Here is a 22,089-nt window from a genome sequence, read left to right as displayed (position 1 = left end):
CTGCGTTACGCTGTGCGCAATGACGAGTGACGCGACGTCGCCGTCAGTGTGCACAGTGACAGCTCAGGAGGACACCACCGGAGCCAGATGTGGAGTGGACCCTGGGAACAGGTAATTATAAAACCGGGGATGGGGGAGGCAATGGGGCCGATGCAGTGCGGGGGGTCGGTCGGTCGCGGTGCGGCGATGGGGGGGGGGGGGGGAAAGCGGTGGCGGTGATAGGTCTCAGGACCCCCGGACAGGCAGGGGGAGAGAAGCGGGTGGCGGTCTATGGCACCGCAAAAGCCACTGCAGTGCATTGATTTAAATAGCCCGCTTTAAATCAATGATCTGCAGCGGTGTCGCGGGGGGGGATAAATAGCCGATAACATACCGATATTCTGGTATAAGTTATCGGCCCTAACCTCCACCGATTATCGGTATTGGCCCTTAAAAAAAAACAATATCGGTCGATCCCTAGTAAGTACCGTTGTCATCAGTTTCACCTGCACTACGTGAAAAAATTCAGAGCTCAGTGGCTCTGTGATTGATAGAGCTTGGCTGAACTAGGCTTTATCAAACGAGCACAGAGCACACAGATGAATGAAGTTCTATGGATGCATGCACTATTTCTTCCGTTCTTTCCCCAGTCACAAAATAATGTCCATTGTTAATAACGGCTATGACAGGTTAAAACTGGTAATGTAAAAATCCCATAGACTATAATGGGATTTTGTAACATCCATTTAACATCCACTTTTAATGGTTTTGTTAACGGATCATTATAACAGATCTTTAAAACGGATGGATTTATAGTGTGAAAGGAGCCTTATAATAAGGGGTTAAAACACATCATATACGTACAGCACCCTGGAACCAAGGAAGCTATCAATATAAACAGCAATAAATAAGTAATCACAGCATATCACATGATGCACCTTATTGCCAAATTGGCAGGTTAACATCTAGATTGTGTTTGCTGACAATATCAAAAAGCATGTTGTACAACATTATCCCAAATCACAAGATAACATACAGCAGCAGAAGTCAGCATGGAACTTCCATAACAACGGGGGAAAAAAAGTATGCCTACAATGAAATTTAGTGTCAACAGGACGTTAACGAACAACAGGCTCACACTTGTTGGCCCTGAGAGATTTAAATATTTGATGTTATGACGTTTTGAAAAATAAAACAAATAAGTCATATTGAACACATTTAAACTGGTGTAACCTAAAAGAACTGGTGAAAACTGATAGAAACTTTGGTGCAAGAGTTTTCATGGACTTTTCCTTTCATTGTTTAACTCATTCTCAAAGCAAAAAGTCATTTATAATGAATAATAGGATAGAGCAGGCATAGGAGACATTCGGCACTGCAGATGTTTTGGACTACATCTCCCATGATGCTTTGGCAGCATTTTGGCTGTAGGAGCATTCTCAATAGATGGAGTCCAAAAACATCAGCAGTGCCAAAAGTTACCTACGCCTGGGTTGGAGGGTGCTGTAGTCCCATGTGGCAAAAGTCACAGCCTCTAATACTTGGGATAGCGTGAACACAAGTGACAACAGTCTCTAGTAAACAAGTGACAACACCACAGTCTCTAATGCTGGGGACAGCTTGAACACAAGTGCCAACAGAACAGCAATGTTGTAAATAATCCAAGTGATAATACTGAAATACATGCTTGGCAACATGAAGCCATCACACAAGAGGTCACTGGGATACCTATCGGGTCCATTACTGAAATGGTTTCCCACAAGTTTACACAACTAAACAACTGGAGATCCCTCCTCCCAAGCTGGGACTATCAGAAGCCATAACAGGGGCCATACAGCCGCCGAACAACATCACACAGATGCACAGCAGCAGTGCGGCCACAGCTGTAGGGTCGGCGCAGTGTATCGTGAGGCCAGCTGTATGGCATCAGAGACTGTATGGTGACAGCTGCCGGGCACAGCAGCATCCTCCATCACATGATAGCACACGCGGCCTCTCACCTTGCTGGATGTCCCCGTTGCTGCCGCCGGGTAGCGGGACACTGAGCTGCCGCTCGGGCTCGGGCAAGCAGCGGCGGCAGAAGGAGTGCAGGCAGGGCAGCAGCTTGGGCTCCGACTCCCGGCTCTGGAGGTTCTGTTTGCACACAGCACATGTATCCAGCAGGTTCATCACCACGGACGACGTGGAGGAGGACGAGGCAGGAGTGGAAGAAGAGGCCGCTGAGGAGGGGGCTGGGCTCTCCTCTGCCGGGGCAGCAGCAGCAGCGGTGGCGGCGGGGGAAGCAGGCACTGGCACCACCGGGGCCGCAGCCTTGTCCCCATTCTCGGCCTCCTCCACGGCCTGGGCCTCAGTTCCAGCAGCGCTCCCGTCCTGTCCGCTGCCATTGTTGTTGTTGTTGCTGCTGCTGCTCTCTGAACCTTCCGTCTCTCCGCCACCGCCTCCTTTGTTGTCCGCCATGTTTTTCCTCTTTGAACCCCTGAACTGACCGCTTCGCGACGCCACCAGCGCACGTACAATACGCCGCCGCAATGAAGGCCACCCTCTCGCCCTCCCTCACTCTACCCTAACGGCCACGGCGAGGTGACGTCAGCGGCGACGTGCGGAACACTGTAGATAGCGCATGCGTAATGTGCGCCTCACGGAAGGAAGAGAGCGAGGTGTGAGTCTGCGCCAAGCGTGGAGATCTACGCATGCGTGTTTGTGGACGCTTCCATGGCTGCGCAGGGGCTCTCCACGCTGGTGCTCATCTGGCGTCACACCAGTGCGGTTCTAATGAGCGTGCGCAGATTGCTCTGTCATGTTGCGAAGACATTCTCTTTGTAGTATGTAGGTATGTGAGTTACTGATGTAGTAGAGGCAGAAGGAACATAGAGTAAATGTGGACATTTAATACCTTAATGATCCTGTAAGTGAACATTTTTGCATTTTTATTATTTCTAGCTTGCAGGGTATTTTTTATTTATTTTTTGGTATCTTTATTGTTTATATTATGCCATTAAATCATTATAAAAATCATTATCTTTATAATAATTAACTTGTTTTAATAAATTAAAACTTAAAATGTACCAGAAAATGGCACAACCAAAAAATATTATTTGTGACAGGAAATGTAAAAAAAAAATAATGCAATTTTGCTAATTTTGTGGTGTTCTACTTTTATGCTGTGCACTTTATGGTGAAACTGACTTGCTTTCTTTACTCTGTGGGTCAATACGATTAAAATGATACCCATGGTTACAAACCTTTCTATAATTGTTCTGCAGTTAAACAAAATCAAACTTTTGGTAGCAAAATAAGTATATTTAATATTCTATTCTAACCCCTTTAACTTTCCTAAAGTTATCGGTAGTGCTAGTTATTGTGTAGAAGTGAATTTTTGATTACTTTTTATTTCTTTTTTTTTCTGGAATGTAATGTGACCAAAAATCATGAAATATATTTTTTGTGATGTGACCAAAAAACAGCAAATGTATGTTTTTTGCATTTACACCATTCATCATATGAGATCATTATCATGGGCACTGTCATGAAATAAAAAAATTGATATGTTGTAGTACTTAAGTACTACAACATATCTCTAATATACTTTAATAAAAAAAAGTGATTTTAAAACAGTTTAAAATCGCTTTTAAATTCGGCCACTAGGGGTCGCCCTCCTAATGGCCGAATGCATTCGGCAGTGACGTCACTAGTGAATTTAGACTCATTGAAGCCTGGCAATGAGTCGGAATTCACTCACTTCGGTGCTCGCTCCCGCCTGTCAATCAAACAGGCGGGAGCGAGCGCTGAGAACAGAAGAAGCGCGCATAGGCTCCCCTGCTCCCTGGCCTTGCACGCGGCCCCGCCTCCCACCATCCCGTCGCGGCTGTCCTGCTCGTCGCTTCCGTCGTTGCACTGTCCTGGTATGTCTGGGGGGAGGGGGTGGGGTGTTCGGGTAGCGGGGTTCAGGGGAGGGGTTGCGGGGTTCGGGTTGCGCCACGGCCATGTATTGTTTTAACACAGGGTGCCTCCAGTTTTTCCGCACTACAACTCCCAGCATGCCCTAACAGCCAATAGATGTCAGGGCAAGCTGGGAGTTGTAGTGGTGAAACAGATGGAGGCACCCTGTGTAGATGAACTAAGGGCGGAAGTCAGCCCCAGCAGGCATCAGTGCCGTCACGTCTGCTGGGGAAGTCTGCCTGGTAGTGAGCACACTACCAGGCAGACAAAACTGCATTTTTTATATAGTAAAAAAAAAAAAATTAAGCAGGGAGGAGGTTAGGGATAGATGGGAAATAGGCAGGGACAGAGAGGGGAAAAAAAGGGATGGTGGGAGCTACTCTTTAACATTATATTTTATTAGTTCATACATTTCCTCATGTGGCGATACCAAATTTCCGAAGTCGATTTCATTCATTCTTTCACATTTTTATTATTTGTAAAGGGGGGATTTAATTTTTATTGAAACATTTATAAAAACTTTTATTAAAACTTTTTTATACACTTTTTACATACCCACAGAGGACTATTTATAGCATTCTTTTGATTGCAAACACTGTTCAGTGGTATGCATAGCGTTGATTATTGTTGTCAGCAATCTTCACAGGGGTGTCCGAATGCTGGGACCCCCACGATTTCCTGTAGGGGGGCCCAGACTCTTCTGCGGTTTTCCCATACAGGAGGCAAGTTGGCCGCAGCATGACGCCGTGGCCAACGCGTTCCTTCCATGTATCTCTATGGGAGAGGTAGAGATGCAGCATTCGCGCATCCCGACCTCTCCGATAAAGCTGTATGAAGGGGGTGTCGTAGACCTCAGTGAGGTCGACGACACGTGCATTAGCTGCATAGAGCCCCCCATGATCAGAAACTTATCCCCTAAGTGTCTAAGACTGCAGTACTCCTTTAAAATGGCATTGTTCTGACCACTATAATTTTAATTTTTCAGCCTGTGCAGCTGTTGTGGGGCTTATCTATTTTATTCCATTTTTTTTCTGGCATATAATTTGTAAAAAAAAAATAATAATTTTGGTGTTTGTTTTTTTTTGTTTGTTTTTTATTTTCCGGTTTTCACAAAGCAGAATCAATAATGTAATGTTTTAAAGCTCAACAGTGACCTACAATAGGCTTGTGAAGCTGTACACTCAGTGCACTGGGGTTTTACAAGCCTATTGTAGGCATACCTTTTCTGAAAAAGAAGGCTCCTGTATACTTACTATTAACAGATTTGTAATGCCATTAAAGAGTCGTCTGGAGTGGCAAGGTCCTCTCTGCTCTGCGGCCCCACCGCCTCTCTCCGGCTACATCACTCTTTTAATTGACACACAGGGCTTGCCTGGCTGTCGTGACCCTGTGTACTTCTCCTGTGCACTTGCTTTCTGTCAATCAACAAGGTGACGTAGCCAGAGAGAGGTAGTGCAGCCACAGATCAAAGTGGACCACGGGCCCCGCCTCTCTGACAGTCCGGACAACTCTTGAACGGGATTACAAAGTTGTTTATTTTAAGTAAACAGAAGCCTTCTTGTTCATCAAAGGTATGCCTAGAGGTAGACCTAGAATAGGCTTGTGAAGCCCTAGTTCACTGTGTGCGCAGCTTCATAAGCCTATTGTAAGCATACCGGAGCCTCAAAGACCACTCTGCTTAAACTAAATCGGTTGTGCAACTCCCAATAAAGTCAATGGGGTTATGCAAATTCTGTAACTTCTCGCTCCAGCCACTTTTGGCTTTCTCAATCACCTCCGATGGCCACAAACTGGCCGTAAGGGGCTGGAAAAAAATAAATAATGAGGTAGGACAACCTTTAAAAGCTAATGGTATAGCAAATTTTCAACAATCACTTTTTATTAATTCCTTTATTACTATGGGTTGCCTAATGTTGCCTAGATTTGTAGAAAATAAAGTTTTAATCTGGTTATAACTGTTTTTAAATTAAGTGTAACAAGTCATTGTGAATGACACCTCTCTGGCAACTAGGCATGTATAATCACACCTATTGAGGTGTTATTGACAAGCAAGACAAACAAAGCTGCACCTACATCATCTTATTCTTTCCCAGTAGTGACTTCTACATCACACTGGAAGGTAGTGTAATGGGTGAGAGAAAAGAATGATGTAGGTGCAGCCTGGTTTGTCAGTCCCGCCTCAATTACAGCTGTAACCAGATTACTTTTTCCTGGGATAAGTCTCGCTCCAATGACAAGTTAGGGTGCATTCACATCACGTTTTGTACATACGGGTGCCGGATCCGGCGGGGGAGGGGCAAATCGGGCGCTCCCGTACCCAGGACGGATCAGCCGTGACTCCATTTTCTTTAATGACCCGACCGGTCGGCTCGGTTTTGACCCGTATGCGGTTTTGGACCGGACCTAAAACCGTAGTATAAAAAAGCGCCCCGTTTGCCCCTCCCCCCGCCGGATCCGACACCCGTATGTACAAAACGTGGTCTGAATGCACCCTTACACTTAATTAACATTCAGTGTGCACCAGATAAAAATTTTATTTTCTACATCTATCATGCCTGGATGGGAGTAACAATGACAAGGTAGTTATTATTGTCAAACCACTTGTTAGGTCTTGTGGCTAGTTTTAGCATAAGGTTTAACCCCTTAACAACGCATGACGTAAATGTATGTCCTGGTGAGGTGGTACTTAACGCACCAGGACGTACATTTAGTCCTATACATAACCGCGAGCATCGGAGCAATGCTCGGGTCATGCACAGCAGGCCCTGGCTACTCATAGCAGCCAGGGACCCGCCAGTAATTGTCGACATCCGCGATCACGCAGATGTCTGCCATTAACCCCTCAGATGCCGTGATCAATACAGATCACGGCATCTGTGGCAGTTCGGTCACTAAAATGGATGATCGGATCGCCCACAGGGCTGCCACAGCGATCCTATCATCCAGAACGGCAGACGCAGGTCCCCTCACCTGCCTCCGCTGCCTTCCACGGGTCTTCTGGTCTGGTCTGAGATCGAGCAGACCAGAGCAGAAGATGATGATAACACTGATCAGTGCTATGCCCTATGCATAGCACTGAACAGTATTAGCAATCGAATGATTACTATAAATAGTCCCCTATGGGGACTATTAAAGTGTAAAATAAAAAAAAAGTTAAAAATTTTTTTAAAATCCCCCCCCAAATCCCCTAAAAATCCCCCAATAAAAATGTAAATTGTACAATTTTCCCCATTTCACCCCCAAAAACTGTAAAAAAAAAAAATGTAATAAACATATTTGCCATCGCCACTTGCTTAAATATCCGAACTATTAGAATATAATGTTAATGATACAGTACGGTGAACGGCGTGAACGTAAAGAAAAGTCCAAAATTGCTGCTTTTTTATAACATTTTATTTAAAAAAAATTATTAAAAATATATTAAAAGTTTTATATATGCAAATATGGTATCAATAAAAAGTTCAGATCGCGGCGCAAAAAATCAACCCTCATACCGCCGCTTATACAGAAAAAGTTATAGGTCTTCAAAATAGAGGGATTTTAAACGTACTAATTTGGTTAAAAAGTTTGCGATTCTTTTTTAAGTGCAACAGTAATAGAAAAGTATGTAATCATGGGTATCATGTTAATCGTATTTACCTAAAGAATAAAGAACACATGTAATTTTTGCCGTAAATTGTACGGCGTGAAAACGAAACCTTCCAAAATTAGCAAAATTGCGGTTTTCTTTTTAATTTTCCCACACAAATAGTATTTATTTTTTTGTTGCACCATACATTTTATGGTAAAGTGAGTGATAGCTTTACAACGGACAACTGGTTGCGCAAAAAACAAGCCGTCATACTAGTCTGTGGATGAAAAAGAGTTATGATTTTTTTGAGGAAAAAATGAAAACGTAAAAATAAAATTGAGTCCTTTAACCCCTTAACCCCTTCCCGCAGAATGTCATATATAAACGCCGGGTTGTGCAGTGCGTTCGCGCATCCCGGCGTTTATAAATGACATGCAGTTAACCCGGCGATGCGCAGCATCGCACGGGTTAACTGGCAGAAGTCCCGCTGTTTCCAGCAGGGGACAACTTCTGCTTCACCCCCAGGACCATCAATTGATGGTCCTGGTCAGCGATCACTGTGATTGGTCCCTGTGGACCAATCACAGTGATCTGGGGTGAAAGTTCAGATCCCCCGCACTGCCCGCCCCTGGAAGTCGGCAGAACGGGGGACGAAGGCTGCAGGGGCTCGCGGGGACCTGCGGCATTCGGGGGGAACACGTGGGGACCGGCGGACTTACCTGATCCAGCGGCGGGACCGAGGAGCAGCGCGGGACCGGCCACGTGGACGAGCAGCGACGGGTAAGTATGTGGTCCTCAGAGGCAGCAGTGAAGATCTTCACTGCTGCTTCTAGGAGTCTGAAAACTACAACTCCCAGCATGCCTAGACAGCCTTTGGCTGTCTGGGCATGCTGGGAGTTGTAGTTTTGCAACATCTGGAGGGCCTCAGTTTGGAGACCATTGTATAATGGTCTCCAATCTGTGCTCTTCCAGCTGTTGCAAAACTACAACTCCCAGCATGCACTGACTGTCCAGGCATGCTGGGAGTTTTAGTTAAGCAACATCTGGCCCTTCAGATGTTGCCGAACTACAACTCCCAGCATGCCCTTCAGTTGTCTGGGCATGCTGGGAGTTGTAGTTTTGCAACAGCTGGAGACACACTGGTTGGGAAACATTGTTTCTAACTCAGTGTTTCCTAACCTGTGTGCCTCCAGCTGTTGCAAAACTAACTCCCAGCATGCACTAAAAGACCATGCATGCTGGGAGTTGTAGTTTTGCAACATCTGGAGGGCCCCAGTTTGGAGACCATTGTATAATGGTCTCCAATCTGTGCTCTTCCAGCTGTTGCAAAACTACAACTCCCAGTATGCACTGACTGTCCAGGCATGCTGGGAGTTTTAGTTCAGCAACATCTGGCCCTTCAGATGTTGCCGAACTACAACTCCCAGCATGCCCTTCAGCTGTCTGGGCATGCTGGGAGTTGTAGTTTTGCAACAACTGGAGACACACTGGTTGGGAAACATTGTCTGTTTCTAACTCAGTGTTTCCTAACCTGTGTGCCTCCAGCTGTTGCAAAACTATGACTCCCAGCATGCACTAACAGACCATGCATGCTGGGAGTTGTGGTTTTGCAACAGCTGATGCAAGCCCCCCCCCCCCCCCGCCCCGCCACCCCCGTGAATGTACAGGGTACATTCACATGGGCGAGGCTTTTACAGTGGGTTTCTCGCATCTTGAGATGCAGCAAATTTTGCGCTGGGAAACTCGCTGTAATCCCCCGCCCATGTGACTGTACCCTAAAAACACTACACTACACTAACACAAAATAAAATAAAAAGTTAAAAACACTACATATACACATACCCCTACACAGCCCCCCTCCCCCAATAAGAACGTCCGGTACACCACTGTTTCCAAAGCAGAGCCTCCAGCTGTTGAAAAACAACAACTCCCAGTATTGTCGGACAGCCGTTGACTGTCCAGGCATGCTGGGAGTTTTGCAACAGCTGGAGGCACCCTGTTTGGGAATCACTGGCGTAGAATACCCCTATGTCCACCCCTATGCAAATCCCTAATTTAGGCCTCAAATGCACATGGCGCTCTCACTTTGGAGCCCTGTCGTATTTCAGGGCAACAGTTTAGGGCGATATATGGGGTATCGCCGTACTCGGGAGAAATTGCGTTACAAGGTTTGGGGGGCTTTTTCTTCTTTAACCCTTCATGAAAAGGAAATGTTGGGGTCTACACCAGAATGTTAGTGTAAAATTTTTTTATTTTTTACACCAACATGCTGATGTTGCCCTATACTTTACATTTTCACAAGAGGTAAAAGGGAAAAAAGCCCCCCAAAATTTGTAACGCAATTTCTCCCGACTACAGAGATACCCCATATGTGAGCGCAAAGTGCTCTGGGGGCGCACAACAAGGCCCAGAAGGGAGAGTGCGCCATGTACATTTGAGGTGATTTGCACAGGGGTGGCTGATTGTTACAGCGGTTTTGACAAACGCAGAAAAAACAACCCCACATGTGACCCCATTTCGGAAACGACACCCCTCACGGAATGTAATGAGGGGTGCAGTGAGAATTTACCCCCCACAGGTGTCTGACGGATCTTTGGAACAGTGGTCCATGAAAATGAAAACTTGTACAGCCCACTGTTCCAAAGATCTGTCAGACACCAGTGGGGGGCAAATGCTCACTGTACCCCTTGTTACGTTCCTCAAGGGGTCTAGTTTCCAAAATGGTATGCCATGTGTGTTTTTTTTTGCTGTTCTGGCACCTTAGGGGCTTCCTAAATGCGACATGCTCCCAGAGCAAAATTTGCTCTCAAAAAGCCAAATATGACTCCTTCTCTTCTGAGCATTGTAGTTTACCCATAGTGCACTTCAGGTCAACTTATGGGGTACCTCCATACTCAGAAGAGAAGGGGTTACAAATATTGGGGGGTATTTCCTGCTATTAACCCTTGGAAAAATGTGAAATTTTGGGGGGAAACACACATTTTAGTGAAAAAAAAAAATGTTTTTTTACATATGAAAAAACGTCCTGAAACACCTGTGGGGTATTAAGGCTCACTTTATTTCTTGTTACGTACCTCAAGGGGTCTAGTTTCCAAAATGGTATGCCATGTGAGGGTTTTTTGCTGTTCTGGCACCATAAGGGCTTCCTAAATGCAACATGCCCCCAAAAACCATTTCAGAAAAACGTACTCTCCAAAATCCCCTTATCGCTCTTTCCCTTCTGAGCCCTCTACTGTGCCCGCCGAACACTTTACATAGACATATGAGGTGTGTGCTTACTCGAGAGAAATTGGGCTACAAATATAAGTATACATTTTCTCCTTTTACCCCTTGTAAAAATTAAAAAATTGGGTCTACAAGAACATGCGAGTGTAAAAAATGAAGATTGTGAATTTTCTCCTTCACTTTGCTTCTATTCCTGTGAAACACCTAAAGGGTTAAAATGATGACTGAATGTCATTTTGAATACTTTGGGGGGTGCAGTTTTTATAATGGGGTCATTTGTGGGGTATTTCTAATAAGAAGACCCTTCAAATCCACTTCAAACCTGAACTGGTCCCTGAAAAATAGTGAGTTTGAAAATTTTGTGAAAAATTGGAAAATTGCTGCTGAACTTTGAAGCCCTCTGGTGTCTTCCAAAAGTAAAAACTTGTCACTTTTATGATGCAGACATAAAGTAGACATATTGTATATGTGAATAAAATTTTTTTTTATTTGTAATATACATTTTCCTTACAAGCAGAGAGCTTCAAAGTTAGAAAAATGCAAAATTTTCAAATTTTTCATCAAATTTTAGGATTTTTCACAAGGAAAGGATGCAAGTTACCACAAAAATTTACCACCATGTTAAAGTAGAATATGTCACGAAAAAACAATCTCGGAATCAGAATGATAACTAAAAGCATTCCAGAGTTATTAATGTTTAAAGTGACAGTGGTCAGATGTGCAAAAAACGCTCTGGTCCTTAAGGCCAAAATGGGCTTGGTCCTGAAGGGGTTAAGGACCAATACAAATAAACCTGTACGGCCCTGAAAGACCAGGCCTGTTTTTTCAAATCGGGGATGTCTGTCTTTATTAGAGAATAACTCTGGTAACGTTTTGCCAATCACGATAATTCTGACATTGTTTTTTTGTCACAAGTTGTCCTTCATGTACATAGTAAAAGTAAGTCGATATCATTTGTAGTTTTTTTTTTTACAATGCAAAAAATCATGAAAATTGCTATTTTAACACTAACAGGTTGCATATATTTATACTTACTGACCAATTAGTTTATGAAACTTATACTTTCAGATGTCTACTTTATTTTGACGTCATTTTTTGTTTTTAATTAACATTTTAAATTAGAAGCCTATCAATTTAACTTGAAATTTAGAAAATTTAGAAAATTTGAAAAGTACATCTTTTTTTATGTGCTATGCAAGGTTTGCAGAAATTTGAAGGTAGTAGAACATAGGAACACCCCCCCAAATGACCCAATTTTTAAAACTAGACCCCTCAAGGTATTCGCTAGGGGGTACAGTGAGTATTTTAACTCCATAGTTTTTTGGCAGGAATTATTACAAAGTCAGTGTTAAAAATTCGAAATTTGCAATTTTTCACAAATGCATCATTTGGGGGGCATATTTTTTGTACATCACTTCTGATATTGAAAGAAAGGCACCCTATATTTTATTTAGCTGCTTGTCCCATGTTCGGAAATACCCCCACTTAGGCCATATATGGTTCCTTGGCCGCGTGGTAGGACTCAGTAGGAGAGGAGCTCCATTTGGCTTTCATGGCAGAACAGTACCCCCACCCCCACAAGTGACCCCATTTATATACCGCACCCCTACAAGTTATTGGCTGGACCAGGGACCTCTCTGATTGGTCCTTGGTCGGCTAGCAGTATAACTCGTCTGTCTGTGACAGTTAAGGCTCCTGATGGATATATCCACCATGTTGTGGTAATAAGCACCAGCTCATGGCAAATATATCCATCACTGCTGCGGCTGGGTAGCTCAGTGTGTCCGCTCATGAGTGCCTGCGGGAAATCCGCCGCTATGAGTGGACACACAAAGCTACCCAGCCGCAGCAGGGAGCTCATTACCGTGACTGCTGCATAATGTGTAGGATCACATGGTGGACATCCGCAGCATATTACATGCTGCGGATGTCTGCCAATGCGATCCTACACATTATGCATTTTTTTTATTAGATTCATTTAATTTAATTTATTTTTACACTTTTTAATGATTTGGAATACTTAGTATTCCAAAGCATTCCAGTTATATGCTGCCTGCCAGTTTTCACTAGCAGGCAGCATATTAGGACGTGCCTCTGCCTCTGCACGTCCTTTCAGGCAATACCCAGGGCAGACCTGGGGGTCTTTGTAGGACACCCGGCTGCCCAGGTATGAAGCAGCACCCCGAGATGCTCCAGGGTGCTGCAGGAGAGACAGAGGGAGCCCCCTCCCTCAGTCAGAACTCCTTACAGCACGCGGTCACTTCTGACCGCGGCTGTAAGGGTTAAACTGTCGGGAGTGAAGTGAACTCCCGGCAGTGCGGCAGGTCCCGGCCAGCCGCAGCCACACATAGCACCCTGGGATCGCGATGCGGGGTGCTGCAGAGGAGACAGAGGGAGCCCCATCCCTCTGTCATAACACTTACATCCCGCGATCACTTCCGACCGCGGCTGTAAGGGTTAAAACTGCCAGGACCGAAGTTTACTTTGGTCCCGGCAGTGCACCAGGGTTCCGGCTGTGTGATACAGCCGAGTCCCTGCCGCGATCTCGTGGGTGCACTGGGCAGCACCCACGAGAATAATGGACAAGTATAGACGTCCAGGTGCCGGAACGCCCGCCAACCTGGACGTCTATACTCGTCCATGGTCGTTATCGTAAGGGATTATCCACCATAAGATGATTTTGGTATGTAACTGGCAGGCAGTAATGGACATGCTTAGGAGGATCTGTGCTTGTCTTGGGGCTAAATGGCTATGTTGTGAGTTTACCATAACACTGTAGCTAGCTTTTTGTGAACTTGTATTTCCTGTTTGACTTTTCTTTTTTTGACTACAAATCCCACACTTCCATCTTCCTCCCTCCCACACATCAGCCACCCCACCCATTTTTAACACCAAAGATCTGTAGTTTTCAATCAGGGTGCCTACAGCTGTTGCATTAGTTGCTCCCACCAAACGATCCCTCCACCCATTGAAGCAGACAGGCTCCCTGTCATCAGCTGACTAGTGAGTCAGGCCTCGGCCGTATTGCAAGCTGGGAAAAATCTGAGACAACAGTAATTTTGTATGCTGGTAAAAATAAATATTGGAGTGAAAATCACAGAAGAATTGTGAGAAAACCGTAACACACAGGTACAGACACTATACAGTGGTCCCTCAACATACGATGGTAATCCGTTCCAAATCGACCATCGTTTGTTGAAACCATCATATGTTGAGGGATCTGTGCAATGTAAATTATAGGACAGTGGTCTACAGCCAACGGCTGTCCGGGCATGCTGGGAGTTGTAGTTTTGCAACATCTGGAGGTTGAAGACCACTGGTATTGGAGGTTATACTCACGTGTCCCCTCCGCTCCGGACCGTCACCGCTGCCCTGGATGTCGCCTTCCATCCCTGTCGCAACGTCCCCGGGGTGTCCCCGACGCTCCGGCAAGGCCTCTGCTTCCCCGGCATCCTCGCTCTCCGTCGCCGCCATCACGTAGCTACGCACGCCGCTCTTATTGGATGACAGGACGGCGTGCGCAGCGACGTCATGACGGCAATGGAGAGCGCTGACGATGCAGGGGATCCCGAAGAGGAAGCGCCGGAACCCCGAGGACAGGTAAGTGATCGTCAGCGAACCACACGGGGCACCGTAAATGGCTATCCGGTGGCAGCTGAAGCAGTCTGCGCTGCCGGATAGCCGTTTATGCAATGGCCCGACATACAAAAGCATTGCATGTTGATGCTGCCTTCAACATGCGATGGCCTCTGAGAGGCCATCGTATGTTGAAATGATCGTATGTCGGGGCCATCGTAGGTCGGGGGGTCACTGTATTATGTACTACACTAACGTTACAGCCCCTGTAGCATAGTCAAATAATAAAAATTCATGGAATACCCCTTTAAGGCCAAAATGGGCTGAGTCCTTAAGGGGTTAAAGGGGAACTCCAGTGGAAAACTTTTTTTAATTTTTATTTATTTTTTATTTTTTATAAATCAACTGGTGCCAGAAAGTAAATTATTTCTATAAAAAAAATCTTAATCCTTCCAGTACTTATTAGCAGCTGTATACTACAGAGAAAATTCTTTTCTTTTTATTTTGTGTCACGACCACAGTGCTCTCTGCTTACACATCTGTCCATTTTAGGAACTGTCCAGAGCATCATATGTTTGCTATGTGGAATTTCTCCTGCTCTGGACAGTTCCTGACATGGACAAGTCACTTTTGCCATCCCCATGCACCACTACCTGGGGTGCAGATAATGTAGGGTAAATTTACAATTCAGGCCTATTTGCTTCTTAATTAAATCTCTAAGCATTTGAAAGCTTTGACCCTTGTTATAACTTAGCTTGAAAGCTTTTTCTCACTGATGGGGCCACACGTCTTGTTAAGAATCATCTTCAAAGGTTATATACAGTACACAAGTTCCTAATTATTTTAAATGGGCACTGTCGGATCCAAAAACCTTTTATATGTTGTTACTGAAAATTAAAGACCTTTTGTAATATGGCTGTTTAAACATTTTTGAATATGTAATGAAGAAAACAGCCCCTAAAAATCCCACCACTAGGAGTCCCCATAGCTACTGGGACGCTAACCAGTCCTGCAGCAGCATCAACCTGTCCATGAGTCTTAGACAAGCGATGACTCATGGACAAGGCTGCATGAGCAGACACACCAATCACCTCCCACCAGCACAAAAGAGGGAGATACGCCCCCTTTCCCTAAGAGGATTTCAAACACTGTGAGCTAATATAAAGAGATCTTTTATAATAAGTATAGGTGATAGAGGCATAAAAATTAGATGTACATAGTCAGGATTAGGTACCTAGTAACTTTTTTTTGTGTGTGATCTGAAAGGTACACTTTAAGCATATTCTTCAATTATCTATGTAAGCATTTGATATTTTTATACAGTCTTTAATTCTGGCAAAAGCTTTGTTGTTAATACTTATACAGTAATATGTAATACAATCTTGTTCATTCCATTCTTGTTGTTTAGGCAACTCTATTTCCGTTCTTTGTTGTCTTTTTTTCCCCCACTTTGTTTTCCTATCTTTGCTTCTATTTCCTGTTTCTTGCTGTGCTGAAAACTACAAATCCCAGCATGCCACATGCCTTGCTGGTTTGGGGCGGCTCCTTTTTTTGTTCCGCCCTTTACCCACCCTACTATTTTCCCGGGTCGGCTCCCTTATACACAGCACACTAATATAATCAGTCCTGGTTGGGATACACTGGCTTACACACACACAAAAGGGACTACAACTCCCAGCATGTGTCATTCAGGAGTCTTCAGTCTGTGGAATAACACCAGCATGCTGCCTCTGTAGTCTCCTGGGGGTTGTAGTTCACCACACCTCTATAGGGCATACACCAGTGTTTCCCAACCAGGGTGCCTCCAGGTGTTGCAAAACTACTACTACCAGCATGCCCAGACAGCCAAAAGCTATCCGGGCATGCTGGGAGTTGTAGTTTTGATACAGCTGAAGACACCCTGGTTGGGAAACAATGCACTTTGTTTGTAATATACTGAATAGGCTAGGCCAATGTTTCCCAACCAGTGTGCCTCCAGCTGTTGCAAAACTACAACTCCCAGCAAGCCCAAAGTCTGCCCAGGCATGCTGGGAGTTGTAGTTTTGCAACAGCTGGAGGCACACTGGTTTGTAAACACTAGCATACACACACATAACAGGTACTACAACTCCCAGCATGTGTCATTCAGGAGTCCCCCCCCCCCCCTTCACACATAGAAATCATCCCCAGTCTGAGATTTATTCCCCTGCAGTCTATACATCCCCAGCCCGTGCACTTTGTTATCCTCCCCTTCAGATAACACTCTTATCTTCTCTGTCTTCTTTCAGTGCAGACCTGTGTCCTCAGAAGACAAAGCAGGGGGAGGGGAGATGAGGAGCTGTGTAGGAGCTTCTTGCTCTCATGCAGACCTGCGTCCTCCAGGAGGGGGAGAAGAGGGGGTGTGGCTTATCTCTGTCATGCAGTTCTGAAAGAACAGAGAGAAAAAGAAGCCATGACATGTTGTCCACAGCCTAATCCCAACATCCAACAGTAAGAGATCCAACATAGAACTACAGAACTTCCTGGCCCACAAACAGGTAAGAAAAAAAGACACATGCTACACAAACATACAATACATGTCAATTGCAAAAAACATGAACATTAAAAAAAGAAGCAATATAGCTCAAAATCTTAACCACCGGAGTACCCCTTTAAGAGTAAAATAACACAAAACCCAACACCAAATATACGCTACTGTGAGGCTGGCCCTACACCATAGACTTTGATTGGCACAGCATGGATAATCGAAGCCCTATTAAATCATTCATGCAAACAAGCACGAGCGATCAAGACAAAACATGCCAGAATTAACTAGCAGATCACAGTTGTTTAAAAAAAATAACAATAAACTATAAGCCTGCACACAAGTTTGGCATGATTGCCCAAATAAATCCAACATGACCGATTAGACTTTTGGCAGACATAAGTCTGCCATCAGTCATAGCAAACTATCTTTTGCACACAGTTTACAAACATTAGTCAGCTGAAATGGCCTTCTTTGGCGACCATTATCTTAGGGGTATAGTCAGCCTAAGAAATGTCACCAATAGACCCTGCATTTTAAAGCCTCCTTCCAGGCTCCCCCATATTAAGACTTCTTTACATCAGTATAAGTGCAGTTGTTTCTTGATAATATTCTTTTTCTTAGTGGTGGGTTAGCTGATTGCACTTTATATTCACTCTGCCCTTGCCATCCTTTCCAAATACTGACTTCCTGAGGTGCAGGATGGAAGGTGCAGCAGTGTGAACCAATGATGAAACAGGAGGTGTGTTTCAGTCTTATCCAATGTCCCTGGAGGCTCTATAGTAGAGCCCTGCACGGGACTGTTTTTTTAATCCCACTCCCGCCCGCTCCCAGTGAATTTCTGTCCAATCCCACCTGCTCCCGCAGGGTGTTCTCTCCACTCCCGCTGGCTCCCGCAATATCTTTGTTCAATCCCGCCTGCTCCCGCTAACATCTGTGCCCAATCCCGCCCGCTCCCGCTAACATTTATATACACATGATGGTTATGAGCAGAGCATTGCACCCTAGTGCCTGTAGTAGAAAAACTACGGTGCAATGTTCTGCACATATCCCCATATGTATAGCAGTGTGTTACTTTATGTGCAGAGCATTGCACCCTAGTGTCTGTAGTATAGAAACTAGAGTGGAATGATCTGCACATACCCCCATGTGTATAGAAAGGGTGTAGGAGGGCTGAATGGGGGGGAACAGGGGTGAAGACAGGAGTGACAGAGAGCCGAGTAGGGGTGGGGGGGGGGGACAGGGGTAACGACAGGAGTGACAAAGGGGAGGACAAGTGATAGGGGGGGGGGGGGGAGACTGGTTTACCTGAAGCTGAGCTGTGGTTCCTTCCCGGCACATGTGAATATGGATCCCCTTCCCGGCCTGCACCTCACGGCGCCGCAGGGGGAGGCTGTGTGCGTACACAGACTTCCCTTCCCCCCTGCTGCGCTGTGTCATAGGCATGCAGGCCAGGCCGGGAAATTTAAAAAAATATATATTTTCTTTTGTTGGCGCAAGGAATCTTTCCCTTTTTGCCAGCACCCCGGCTCCGGGCAGTGCAGGATTTTGCGGGTTTGGAGGACACACAGGCATAGCGCCTGACCGCCCGCTCCCGCCCGCAGCAGCCTCCTAACTGCCAGAACCTGCATGTTTTGGGGCGGGTCCCACAGGATCCCAATGCCAATGCAGGGCTTTACTCTATAGCTAAGTAATGGTTAGAGATCATAGCTATGCCTTATGAAGCTGAGAAAAATAAAGGTAAACATCAGTCCAGTACTTTTGAGCTCTGGACTGGACAGTAGCTTCAATGGAGACTGATGCAGCATGGTGAAGAGCTGTGAGAGGGCTTATTACTAGCCTCACAGTCCCCCTGCGGTAGCTATCAATGGCGACAGTAAATGTGTACATCAAAACATGTCCCAAACCTGCAAAAACAGTATCTGTGTATGTCACGATCACACCCTATCGGTCCAGCTAAGACATTAGAGAGAGTGTGATGGTGCAAGGGTTAAAGCCGCCAGACCTCTGGGTATCCACTACTAGTCCCAGCAAGTCACCAAATTAACCCTTAGATAAACGTGTTTCCCCCAGAGCTGCCTTCAGAAAGGTGAGCTCCTATATTTAGAGATCAAAGACCAGAGCTGAATAATTAAACATTTAATCTGATAAAAGGTATCAAAATGCTATGCATAAAAATAAACAAATGACATACAGTTACAAAAATGTGAAAGAGTTTAGCAAGGCAAGTTCAGAAAACAAAAGATTAAGTTCTTACAGCATGATGGTATAGCCCTCTTTGGGAGTGAGAGTCCAGCTCTTGTCAGCTTTTTGCACAGCCTCCAACAAGCGTTGAGTCCAGCATAAGTCTTATCTGCTTCTTTGGAGGGAAACTCCATTCCCCCCCTCCCCTCTAATCCCACCAGGTGGGGCATCTCTCTTCCTGACCCCTTATCTCTTTGATTATATGATGAGACCAGAGTGCATGACTTCAAAGGAGATACAAACAAACAGCCAGACCCCCAATAAAATTCAATACACAAAAAACAAAGGATACACCGTCTGAATGACCCCTCACCCATGTCTTAGTTTATGCACAGATACAATTATAAAACACGTGTATGTTTCCATAATCAGGCCTTGGGCCTGACACCTCCCCCTTAAGATGGAGACAGAGAGATCTGGCCTCTCCAGGCTGATAGATCTGTCTCCCTTAACCATCTATTTCTTTTCTTGACACCACAGGTCCTGCATTCCCAGGCAAAGATGGCACTGAAGGGGCCTATTTCCTCATTTAGCTGCCTTTTCTTTGCAGCTAAGAGCTGTGGATTGATCTCTACATCCTGAAGGGATCCCTGGCTCTTAGCTGCCTCCACTAGGTACAGTAGGGGATCACTACCCAGCCCTTCCTCTGGTGCAATGCATACACTGAGTACCACTTTCTCATGGTCATAGTATGTCATCAAAGGCAACTACATATGTGGTGGGTTCTAGGCACTGCAAAATGGGGAAGGGGACCCTCCCAGGCAGCCTGCAACTTATTCTGCCTGATGGGGTTCAGAACCATTACCTTCTGTCCCACTTCATAGACCCGGTCCCTTGCATTGTGATCATACCAGTACTTTTGCCTGGACTGTGCTGCTATGAGGTTGTACTGTACCAGCCCAGTCAGTGTCTGCATTCTATCCCTGAATCTCAGAACATACTCCACCACAGAAGTCTCAGGGGCATGTAGCCCCCCTTCCCATTCTTCCCTAACTAAATCTCGGGGTCCCCGTACTTTGTGACCATATAATAACTCAAAGGGCGAGAAACCTGTAGGCTCTTGGGGTACCTCCCTGTAAGCAAATAACAGATGGGGTAAATAATTTTCCCAGTCTCTGCCCCCCGATTCTACAAATGTTTTTAGCATTTGTTTCAAGGTGCCATTGTTACCGGACACTGTCCAACCAATGTAGAGGGTTGTGATCAGTTATGACAGTAAAATCCCTGCCATACGGGTATGGCTGTAATTTTTGCAAAGCCCAGACCACAGCTAGACATTCCTTCTCTATGACCGCATAGGCCACTCCCAAATGTCCTGCCAGGGGGTCTCATGGGCCAACCTCAGCAGCTCTTCCCTGTACTGCCTAGGAACCACTAACGGCCTTTCTCCCTCCTGGGCCCCTAGCATTCTGTTACGCCGAGCGCTCTGGGTCCCCGTCCTCCTCCGAAGCGCTCGCAGCGTTTGGCCTGTAGCTCCAGCGTCATGCTCCTACCCTCGACTGGACCACCGGGGAGATCAAAAGTTGGGGTCCTCCTTGTCTCAAGCGATGTCTCACATCTGCTCCTACTTGTCAAACCCCTGAGGCTTCATCTTTACCGGGTCTTCCCAAGGCTTACCAGGACTTTTCAGATGTATTCTGCAAAAAGCAAGCAGAGATCTTACCTCCTCATAGACCTTATGATTGTCCCATTGACCTCCTTCCTGGTACCACTACGCCCCGTGGCAGGATTTACCCTGTGTCAGCCCCAGAGACTCAAGCCATGTCGGAGTATATCCAGGAGAACCTAAAGAGAGGTTTTATTCGGAAATCCTCATCCCCTGCTGGAGCGGGGTTCTTCTTTGTTTCTAAAAAGGATGGATCCTTACGTCCATGTATTGACTACTGCGGTTTAAATAAAATTACCATCAAAAACCGCTATCCCCTGCCTTTGATCTCCGAACTCTTTGACCGTCTACGCGGAGCAAGTATCTTCACCAAACTGGACTTAAGGGGCGCGTATAATCTTATTCGCATCCGTAAAGGTGATGAGTGGAAAACCGCTTTCAATACCAGAGATGGACATTTTGAATATCTAGTTATGCCCTTTGGGCTCTGCAACACCCCTGCAGTCTTCCAGGACTTTGTTAATGAGATCTTTCGGGACTTATTGTATACCTGTGTTGTGGTTTACTTGGATGACATCTTGATTTTTTCTTCTAACTTAGAGGAACACCGTCGTCATGTCCGTCAAGTGCTCCAAAGACTCTGTGAAAACCACCTGTACGCTAAATTAGAAAAATGTCTCTTTGAATGCAACAGTCTTCCTTTCCTAGGTTACCTATTCTCTGGCCAAGGGCTTCAAATGGATCCAGATAAACTGTCGGCGGTTTTGGATTGGCCACGCCCTTCTGGACTCCGCGCTATCCAACGCTTCCTGGGATTCGCCAACTATTACCGACAGTTTATTCCCCACTTCTCCCCCATTGTGGCCCCTATTGTGGCTCTGACCAGGAAGAATGCTAATCCTAAGTTGTGGCCTCCACAAGCGGGTGAGGCCTTCAATCGCCTCAAAGCTGCATTCGCCTCTGCACCAGTTCTGTCCAGACTGATCCGTTTACACCATTCTTCCTGGAAGTAGACGCTTCCTCAGTCGGAGCCGGAGCCATACTTCTGCAAAAAAACGCTACCGGACGTAACATTACTTGTGTTTTTTTCTCAAAGACTTTCTCTCCGGCAGAAAAGAACTACTCTATTGGAGATCGTGAACTTCTGGCGATCAAGTTAGCACTCGAGGAGTGGAGACATCTATTGGAGGGTTCCAAACACCCCATTGTCATTTACACTGACCACAAGAATCTGTCTTACCTCCAGTCCGCTCAGCGTCTGAATCCTCGCCAGGCTAGGTGGTCGTTGTTTTTTGCCCGCTTCAACTTCGAGATACACTTCCGTCCCGCTGACAAGAATGTCAGAGCTGACGCCCTTTCTTGTTCCTCTGATGCCTCCGAGTCTGAAGCCCCTCTGCAGCATATCATACCGCCTGAGTGCCTGGTCTCCTCTTCTCCAGCCTCACT

At 45.6% G+C, this 22,089-nt stretch overlaps 1 protein-coding gene and 2 long non-coding RNA genes across 8 annotated transcripts in view; 1 reads left to right on the top strand and 2 right to left on the bottom strand.

Moving 5' to 3' along the window:
* The window catches only part of TRIM33 (tripartite motif containing 33), a 140,479-nt gene extending 137,900 nt beyond the window's left edge, over positions 1-2,579 (bottom strand). For all 4 annotated transcript variants that reach the window (XM_056558381.1, XM_056558380.1, XM_056558382.1 and 1 more), the window contains exon 1: positions 1,980-2,579. In XM_056558381.1, the coding sequence (XP_056414356.1) occupies positions 1,980-2,436 (457 nt within the window). In that variant the 5' untranslated portion in view covers positions 2,437-2,579. The remainder of the gene's footprint in view (positions 1-1,979) is intronic.
* A 109-nt stretch (positions 2,580-2,688) lies between these two features.
* The window catches only part of LOC130356617 (uncharacterized), a 71,363-nt gene continuing 51,962 nt past the window's right edge, over positions 2,689-22,089 (top strand). For both annotated transcript variants that reach the window (XR_008888941.1, XR_008888940.1), the window contains exons 1-2: positions 2,689-2,809; positions 16,558-16,806. This is a non-coding gene — a long non-coding RNA (uncharacterized LOC130356617). The remainder of the gene's footprint in view (positions 2,810-16,557; positions 16,807-22,089) is intronic.
* Positions 16,569-22,089, bottom strand: part of LOC130356618 (uncharacterized) — a 46,675-nt gene continuing 41,154 nt past the window's right edge. For both annotated transcript variants that reach the window (XR_008888942.1, XR_008888943.1), the window contains exon 3: positions 16,569-16,694. This is a non-coding gene — a long non-coding RNA (uncharacterized LOC130356618). The remainder of the gene's footprint in view (positions 16,695-22,089) is intronic.

The sequence above is a fragment of the Hyla sarda genome, chromosome 2 (genome assembly GCF_029499605.1).
Source record: "Hyla sarda isolate aHylSar1 chromosome 2, aHylSar1.hap1, whole genome shotgun sequence".
Lineage (NCBI taxonomy): Eukaryota > Metazoa > Chordata > Amphibia > Anura > Hylidae > Hyla > Hyla sarda.
The sequence above is the reverse complement of the archived record's forward strand: the minus strand, read 5'-3'. Positions and strand labels throughout refer to the sequence as shown.